The 10145-nt window shown below is 38.0% G+C and overlaps 1 protein-coding gene across 1 annotated transcript; it reads left to right on the top strand.

Moving 5' to 3' along the window:
- Positions 1–7970: 7970 nt before the first annotated feature.
- Positions 7971–8900, top strand: LOC107499065 (olfactory receptor 5G3-like). The gene has a single exon (XM_016122886.2). It carries the CDS (start codon positions 7971–7973, stop codon positions 8898–8900), a length of 930 nt encoding a protein of 309 aa, XP_015978372.2.
- Positions 8901–10145: the final 1245 nt, after the last annotated feature.

Below are 10145 nucleotides of genomic sequence, written 5' to 3'. Positions count from 1 at the left end.
AAGTAATTTAGTAGTTTCATTTAAAATGATTACTTTATATGGCATTTGACCTGGAAATCCCTCCTTAGAAAACAGAAATATAAATGTCAATATATAAGATTATGTCTATTTCAGCATTATGTGAAGTGGCTAAGAAAAATAACAGGAATAACTTGAACATCCATCATGTGAAATCTTATTCAGTGATGAAAAGACTGAATTAGGCAATCACATACTGACTTGGAGAGAACTGTTGTATGCTGTCACTGTTAGATTATTAAGGAAAAGGGCAAAAGCTCTGCAATGAATAAAACCTACATGTATATGCATGTATAAATGAACATAAAGAGAATTATAAAGAATACACGACAATCCTTTGACTGTGATTACTTCGATGGAAGTGGCGTTGGAGGTAGGAAAAGGGAGGTTTTATCATACATATTTGACTCATTGCTTAATCATGCCCTCTGGTCCTACCGGGGCTTGATTAAGATGTACCATTTTCATCTTCTGATGGATGGCTGCTGTGCCCATCTGACATTATTTATTGAAGTATCTGCCAGGACCCAGTTCATGTGGCAGGCCTGGATACATACTCATACAATGCCCCTTGTGCAAGTGCTCCCCATTTTCCTGGGCCCAGAAACAGGCCAGGAGCTCTTTCTCAAAAGACACAACCTTTTTTGTTGCAGATGGCATAATATTTCATCAAGCCTAGTACCTGCGTTATTCTCCCACTGAAGTTTGTCATGAGCTCCATATTACAACTTGCATCATAGTGTTCATTGTGTCATGTGGCCCAAGTGGCACTACTGCTTACACTGCAAATGAGACCAACTACAGAACTGTTCCTTGCCCTGCATCCCACTTGACCCTGGCTGACTCTCTGCCCTTGGGTACATGGGCTAGAGAACTATTCCTAGCTGTGATGTATGTTGCTTTCCAATCTTAAAGAGGGCTATCAGCAGACACTGGATGCTTCTTCATGGATTTTACTTTATGGGGATGTTATAGCATGCCCCTAACTGCTGGAGCTGTGATAACTTAGCCCATATAAATCTTCGTAGGGTTTATCTCCCACCCTTGGAGCACAAGACCTGTAATGTTCTAGCAGCTGCTTGTATAATCTGCTCTTTTTGTATGATGTTATCAAATAGTGATGTTACACTCAGTATCAGGGATAAGAGCCAGATATCTTAGGGGTCACATATCCACAGACTATATTAAAGAGGGCAAAGAGTTAACATAGCCCTGAACTAATGTTGTAAATGATTATTGTTGTTCATCTCACATGAACATAAATGGTTTCTGATACTTTTTCTCTAATCAGAATGGAAAAGAATACACTCTTCAAATCATTGACTATACTCTATGTGTGGGACTCCTCACATATGGTCTCCTGTATAGTATGGTGCTCCTATTGAGCTGCTACTTGGTTGAACTTGAAGAAGTTACAGCCATTCTCTAGCAGCATCTGGTTTCTGGAGGAGCCAGACTGCTGAAGTAAATATGTAATGGTACTACTTCCACTGCATCCTTTATGGTTTTGGTGGTTGCACTGACTCCTAGATTCAAGTGTTTTAAAATCTTACCATGCCCACTGACTTTAAGAAGCCTTGATCCATATCATAAATACTTTGAAGCATCTCTACATCTCTGAGCTTCAAGGCTCCTTCTTCAACCCTGCGCCATGGAGGTAATGATACCTTTACCTCATAATGATAGGCTGTTAGCTTTTCAAAGATCCAAGGACCCATCTTCATAGCTCATGAGATTTGGCTCCTGGTGTCTTCATACAAGCTAACTTGTGAGTCGCTAGAGTGCTTCCTCCTCAGTAAATTCCTCCTTACTCAGCTTTGCATGCCTCCCATCCTCAGCACATGTGTTCTGTATACCTCCCCAGGCTTTCCTGGTTCTGGCCAGTGCTTTTCCACCAACGCCTATAACTCTTTTTGTGAACCATAGGGACAATTCTTCTTAGTCATCAGGATGCACCATTTCAAGTGTGGCCTCAGGTTATTAAGTCTGAAGGCCAGGAGAGAAAGTGGAGTTAGATCTTGAGAAAAACACTTATTTACTTTGGCAGCATCTGACTCTGGTGAGCCCTCTTTCTGTTCTGTAGGCAAAGGGAGGCAGCTGTCTTCCAGCAAGGGGAAGAGGGCAGTTTCTGCAGGATCAGACGCTTTGGGGAGTCAAACATATCCACACGGATGTCTTAATTTCAGTTCTCAGTTTTCAACTTCTTCCCCATCAGAGCCCTGACTTTTGTACAACAGACTTCCAGAAGTTGTGAATTCAGTTTCTTTATTCTTCCCTTTTCCACCATCAGGTTCTTAAAGTGAGAGTTCATACAGTCTTGTCTCTTATTTTAGGAGATGAGGATTCTTAAATTGCTTATCTGACTTTTACATATCTTGAGTTGGTAATTATCTTGCCCGAGTCTGTTATTTTCATCCTTTAGCCTGTTAATGGAATTTAACAACAACCAACTTCCCAGTTCTGTAGTTACCATATCCCTGACATGTTAGACATAACTGCATAAGCCGAAGGACATTTTTCACCTGTATGCCACCTCAGTTCAGTGCAGGTGAATAATCTTAGCAATTGCAATGTTAGGGCATGCTAGTGGAATGACCTCTCTAGTCTACCAGCAATGGCCTCTTGTTGCCATTTGTTCAGTGAGTGGCCTCATTCCAGAATATCATCCCCCAAATCTGTCCAATCCAGCAGTCAAGGAAGTTACTAAAGTTAGCCTACATTCAAAGATGGGGGAAAAAACCCTCAATCTTTCAATTGGAAATAACATACATTTATAAGAAAGGAGGTAATTAATTATGGCCATGAAGAGATAACCTAACAAAAGTTGTTCAAATCCTGAAAACTAAATAAAATTTAGTAGTATAGTATAAAAAAATCTTATTGTTTAATATAATACAAGCATGGATTTATTATAGTTAATTTGCAACCACGTTATGGGACTAATTTCAATGAATCTGAATTAACACAATCCACTTACATATGTGCTTCGATAAATTCAAAATACAAAAAGATGGGACTGTGGGAAACGATAACCGATAAAATTACAGACAATCATATTATGAAAAGATGGCCTTAGAAACTTCTTGCCCTAGGAAATTTTAACCCTCTACCTCTCGAAGTCAAATGAGAACTCCACTAAGAAGAGATCCAACCTCTACAAAACTTGAACTACAATAGAATTCTGTAAAGATTCACTACAAGACTAAAAGTCAATTCACTTAAGAAAACTGGATCTCAAGTGGATGGGTTAGTGATAAATTTCAGAGGCAACTTCTTTTACAAATGCAAAGAACTATTGACCACTGATTTTTTATATGCTAAGCTTGATCTTCTGGGTTGAGGACAGGATCTTGAAATAGTGTCCTTGGGTCTATGTATCAAGACAATGCTGGCCGTTTGTGGTGTGGAGTGTCATACACTGTTTCACTTTAAAAGTGAATTGACCTTTTATTTTGTGGTGTGGAGTGTTATACACTGTTTCACTTTAAAAGTGAATTGACCTTTTGAAAAAACAAATCAACCTTCTGAATCTAAGCATTTTCTCAAAAATGAGGAAGTCCTTTACTTAACACCATAAAACTTAATGTCAAAGAACAAGACTACAATTTTTCAACTTTCCATGTTACAGTGAGAAAAATGCTGTTTTTCTGTCTATCTTAATATTAGAGGCTTAGATAGTAGAAAAAGACTTGGATTGATTCTAGAGGTTTTGTAACAATGTGAAATATCGACCTTTCTAGATCCTTCTTGTTCCAGCCTGCTTTGTGAGGTTAATAGTTTCTGCTTTGTCCTTCAAATAGACATGCGAATCATTAGAGGAATTCTGCTTGCTACTTGAGTTTTACCAAAACAGCTCCTTACCAGAAACTTTCTGTTAGGAGGAGATAAGGGAAATGTGTCAAAAAATAATAATGGTTTATCAAAGATTTGCAGGAATCTAGTGACTGGACTCACATAAACTTAAATCGAGAGACCAAGAACAACCTTTATTTGACTCCTACTGGTGGCCAAATGGTTGTCAATCATCTCTGGTACCTCCCTTTTCCTTCTTTCCTTGATATAAAAGAAGCCTAAGTTCTTATTTTAGTAAGATGGTTCTTTAGGACACTAGTCCACCAACTTCTTGGCTTGCTGGCTTTCCAAATAAAGTTGCTTTCTTTGCCCCAACACCTTGTCACTCAGCTCATCCTGTTTGGGTACGGTTTGACACAGAAATGTCCAACAAGAAATCTATCTATTTCACTCTCCTTTAACAAGTCCGCAAACTATTTGGAGGTGAGTATCAGTAAAGAAACAATTACCTGAGATCTGCAACACTGTGTAACATTACTAAGGATAATAATAATTTTAAATTCTTTAAAGTAGCCTGCTGTTTCATATTTGAATTTACTTCTGGCAATTTTGCCCTAGTTTTTGGTTTGGTCTATGCTCAAAAAGTTCACTGTTTTATTGTGATTGTTCTGAGTGGCTACCCAATTATTTGCTGTTTACCTTTTCTGACTTCACCACCGCCGCGACCACCACCACCACCACCACCACCATCATCATCATCATCATCATCACTATTATCATCATCATCATCCCTGGAAATCAGGCTTTGAATGTTGTTCTAATGATTGGCAGCAGCAGTATTACTACCATTGATGGAAAATCTCCTATGAAGTCGGTTTAGTGCTGAAAGCTTTCCTTGCATATTTTACATTTACAACAACTCTGTGAGGTAAATACTGCACTAAAAATGAAAAAACAACCAAAAGTCATTAACTCAAGCATTTATTAAGAATTCTGAAATACAAGGAGTAGTTTAAGATAAGGGCTCTGTGGGGAGCAAGAGCTGAAAGGTTATGTAAGACTGACTAGGAGGGCCACTCACAGGTTAGTTTCGTTCTGAGAATTGTTTGCTATTCAGATTCTCATAAAGTATGAGACAATGAATTATATTAATCACAGAACAGGATGTTGGAACATGGATGTAAGACCTCAGAATAATAGTGATTGGCAACTCAATTTGCATTTAGATACAAGGGGTGGGAGGGACATTTGGAATGAAGATTCTTTGGGGATAGCTCAGAGATGGTATTTTGCTCTCCTATGATTGCTGTAACAAGGAAAAAATTCTGAGATGCCCTAAATTAAATTACAGCAGCCAGGAGAATGGAAGGAAGAGACAGGAGAGGTAAATCAGTTAGGAACTTCAGGGTAAACCCAACAAAAGACTGCTAATTGTTCTGAATGTATGTCGGAACTGTGAACTAACTTCCAGGCGGCCATTAGCATGCTTGCAGACCGTCATTGTATACTTGAACTGGAGTAGCTTCTGCAATGTGAGAAGTATTCAATTATTGAAACATTTATATTAATGTATTTTCATACAAGAAAACCATGAGACCTGCATTTCTCTCAATCCATTAGGAATTTTTTTGTAAGTCTAGTGAAGATGGAATTTGAGGTAATCAGACATGATAAAAACAACAAGCAACACAGAAATTATTTTGACAAAATACAGAACCTTTGTCTTCAAGGCAAGTTACTTGAAAGACAAAAATAAAACACTTTCACAGCCTTGTAAAGAACAGACCAAAATATCAAGAAAACTTCATTCTTTTAGCCGATGAGAGACAATTAATTGTAGTTTTACATGAGTATACCTTGTTGCAGAAGTAGGGGAATCGCATTCTTTCTAGGAAATCAAGAGAAGCTTTCCAGAGAAAGTGTTGTCTGACATCATCTCACCTGTCTGTATTAGATTCCCACTGCTGCCCTAACAAATCCCCACAGACTGACTGGCTAAAGGAACACACACTTATTATTTTAAAGTTTTCTAGGTCAAAAAGTTTTATATAGGTCTCACTGGGCTAAAGTCAAAGTGTTGACGGTATTGCATTGTTTTCTGGAGGTTCCAGAAAAATATCTTCTTCGTTGCTTTTTCTAGCTTCTGGGAATGCCCACACTCTTTGACTCATGACCCCTTCCTCCATCTTCAATGCAGTAAAGTTGCATATCTCTGACCATTTCCTCTTAGGCACACCACTCCCTGACCACAGCTCAGAAAGTCCTACCAGATCATGTCATCTCAAGGTCCTTAAGCTAATCACATCTGCAAAATTCCTTTTGCCATGTAAGGCGACGTAGTCGCAGTGCCCAGGATTTGGAGATAGACATCTTGGGGACCATTATTCTACCTGTCATATCTTCTTAGATGCTACATTTCTCCTGTATGAAGTGTCATTCCAATCTAGTAGTGTTCCTGCCTCCTTTTCTCTATTTATCCCTTGCTCCAACCTGGAATGCTTTTCCTGTTAAATTCAGATTATTTCAAACTATTTAATGTATTTGCAGACTAAATCCTCCCATAAAATTATTCCCAACCACTTCAGCTCACAATGATCCTGCCTTTTTCTAAAATCCTGTGCTAAATTTTGCCTTGAACCAAGCAAGCTATCAGTTTTTTTTTTAATTCCTAGTTTTGCTTCTGCAACTTTACTGTCATTTCACAAAAATGATAAGAGACATTAATGGGCACTTATCATGGGGCATGTGCCCTCGTAAGCATGATGAATATAATAATTCATCAAGTCTTCCAATGTCTCTGTGAGCAAGGTTCTATTATTCTCCTCATTTTACAGGTGATGATATTGATGCATAGAGATAACAAAAAAGAAACTTAAAAAAAGACAAAAAAAAAACAGAACAAAACCAAACCCACTTGTCCAGATTAACCTGGCTGTGGACCTATGCCTCAGGATCCAGAGTGCTCAGCACTTCACTTCACCCCAGGCTGCTGCTCGGTATTTAACACATCACTCTCTGTGGAGGCAAAGCGGGGCTGTTGCTGCAAGGAAATTCTCGAAGGGAAGAAAGCATTATTTTTTCAGGAATCCTCTGGTTGAGAAAAATCCTGGGATGGATGCCAATGAAATCACTCTAATTTTTTCCCTGAGGAATAAACTCTTGAGGTTTTAGTTCTTCAGAGACATGGCTTTACATCACTTAAAAATATCAGGTGAATGTGTCTCTGATCTTGTGCCGGACATGTCAGTGTGTGGAACAAAGAGCATCTCTTTAGTCTCAGGCTCATCAGTATGGAAAGCTACCACCTCTACCAAGTGCTTAGGACACCATTTCTGTTGCAGAAGGTCAGTACCAAGAAGGAAATTCAATCTTCCGGACTGCCTTTCTGATCAAGACCAGAAAACGCTGGGCTTTGCCATTCATCTTGAAGCAGTTAAAAGAAAAACAAAGGATTTCCTTGAAGGTGTAAGTATCTCTCATTTTGGATAAAAAGAAAAATTGGGATATGATGGAAAGACCAGTTGACTTAGACTTTTGTGAATGGAACTCACTACTCAGGAACTTCAAAGAGGTCTTTGGTGTTCCGTCTAGCTCTTCAGTACAGTATCCTAACAACTTTTTGAACTTTTAAATCTGACCTTGTTTGTTTGAATTAATGGTTGGTGGTAATTGTTTCACTGGCATTAACTTTAATCCTGAATCCTCTATTTTAGTTCTCTGTGCCAATTCTCTCTTCAGGTTGGTCAAAAAGTAAATATATCTAATGTCTTGTCGGAGAGCTGTCCTTTATAAACATAACAATGATTATCATTTGTTACTGTATAATCTTCTCCATGACAAATAACCCGTTAGATTTTTTATCCATTTTTTTTTCTAAACCTTTATAAAGGGAATGGATTAGTGAATGCAAATATAAATGCTATCTTCATAATATCTACAAGTTATTATCCATTTCATCAAGACAAGCACTGAAATGACTTCTTCTCTGTTCAAGTTGTTATACTCCAAATGTCTATTATTAGAATGTCTATGAAATATTGTCTATGTCTATGAAATATTGACAGTTTCTTAAATACTAAAAGGCTATTTTTGCATGCATCATTACATTTTTTAGAAAAAGAACATATTTTTTAATTTCGTATACAGGTTATAAGTGACCGATGGAAGACAAGAATCAGACGACAGTGACTGAATTTCTGTTTTTGGGCCTCACAGATCATCTCCATCAGCAGATTGTCCTCTTTGTCATGCTTCTCTTCATCTATCTTGTCACACTGGGGGGTAACTTGGGCATGATCACTCTCATATGGATCGATCCCAGACTCCACACACCCATGTACTTTTTTCTCAGCCACTTGTCCTTTGTAGACACTTGTTCCTCTTCTTCCATTGCCCCCAGGATGCTGTGTGACATCTTTGCAGAGAAAAGAAGCATCTCTTTCATGGGCTGTGCTGCACAGATGTGGTTTTTTGGCCTTTTTGTGGCCATGGAATGTTTCCTCCTGGCTTCGATGGCATATGACCGGTACATGGCCATCTGTAAGCCCTTGTTGTATGCGCTCATTATGTCCCAGAGGGTGTGTGTGCAGCTGGTGGTAGGGCCTTATGTCTTGGCTCTTGTAAGTACCATGACTCATACAATTCTCACTTTTGGCTTACCCTTCTGTGGTTCAAATATTATCAATCACTTCTGCTGTGACATTTCACCACTGCTTTCACTGGCATGTGCAGACACCTGGATCAATAAGTTAGTCCTTTTCACCATAGCTGGAGCTATTCTCGTATTCAGTGGCCTGATCATCACGATCTCGTACATTTGCATCCTGGTGGCCATCTTGAAAATCCGGAGTGCAGAGGGGAGGCAGAAAGCTTTCTCCACATGTTCTTCTCACCTGACAGCCGTCTCCATCCTCTATGGGACTCTTTTCTTTATCTATGTTCGGCCTGGCTCAGCTTCCTCGTTAGATATCAATAAAGTGATTTCTCTATTTTACACTGTGGTCATCCCTATGTTGAACCCCCTCATCTACAGCTTGAGGAACAAGGAAGTAAAAGATGCATTTAAGAGGAAATTTGAAAGACTTATTTGACCAATAGGTATGTAGAATAGAGTTCCATTTATGTTGCACTGTAGTTGTTGGTACAGAATGTAAAGTAAAAAGAACATTGGACTAAAAATCAGAAGCTGCATGTAAGTCTTGACTCTGCCAATTTGCAGATTATTTGAAAGCTGGAATAGTTCTTAAGAATTTTTCTGCCATAGTGTTGTTCTATGTGACAGCATTAAGTTTCGAAATAATACTGAGATTGATGAAGAGTATGAATGTGCTATAGGAAAGCTTAGGTAAATATTTATAAATTATGGGTGTGTGAATACTATTTAATACAGACATGAAAACAGAGTTATTATGGAAAAATCAAAGCACCATAAGCAATATTCAGAGCCACATAATAAAATGAGAGAAAACGTTTGTGTATATGTGTCAAAGAATAAGATAATATCCCTACTATTCAAGAAAATGTCCATAATTCACAATCAATGAAGAAAAACAATAAACAGACAAATGAATAAACAATTCACAGATGGAAATACAAATTGGCAAAAATTGTAAAAAATGTTCCACGTCATGACTGATCAAGTAAATGAAATGAAATGAGATTACAAGGCAGTGACTTTCATGCAGAGGATATTTTGATAGTTTTCAATGATGGTGGAATGCCTATTTGACTATGTACACTACTATTATTTCCTGCTGATAGGATGAATTGCAGCTAGGATGCAATACTACATTTCTCCAAAACAATCTGGTAGTTTTATTTAAAATGATAAGCTAATATGGCATTTTACCTAGAAGTCTCTCCTTTAGAAAACTATACTATAGACATATAAGTGCCAATACATAGGATTACATCTATTTCAGCGTTATCTGAAGCGACAAAGAAAAGTAACAGAAATAACTTGAATATCCATCATGTGAAATCTTGTGCAGTGATGAAAAGACTGAATTAGGTAATTGCATACTAATCTAGAGACAACTATTGGATATTGTCATTGTTAGGTGAAAGAAAACCAAGTCAAAGATCAATGCATAGCACCGATTATTAAGGAAAAGGGCTAAAGCTCTGTCAGAATAAAACCTACAGGTATATGCATGTGTAAATGAACATAAAGAGACCATAAAGAATACACGATGATCCTTTGACTGTTATTACTACAATGGGAGTGGTTTGGAGGTGGGAGAGGTTTTATCTTACACATTTGACTCATTGCTTAATCATGCCCCATGGTCTACTGGAGCTCAATTTGGATATACCATTTTCATTTTATGATGGAT

Source organism: Rousettus aegyptiacus, unplaced genomic scaffold (genome assembly GCF_014176215.1).
Source record: "Rousettus aegyptiacus isolate mRouAeg1 unplaced genomic scaffold, mRouAeg1.p scaffold_m13_p_5, whole genome shotgun sequence".
In the NCBI taxonomy this organism is placed as follows: Eukaryota; Metazoa; Chordata; class Mammalia; order Chiroptera; family Pteropodidae; genus Rousettus; species Rousettus aegyptiacus.
The sequence above is the reverse complement of the archived record's forward strand: the minus strand, read 5'-3'. Positions and strand labels throughout refer to the sequence as shown.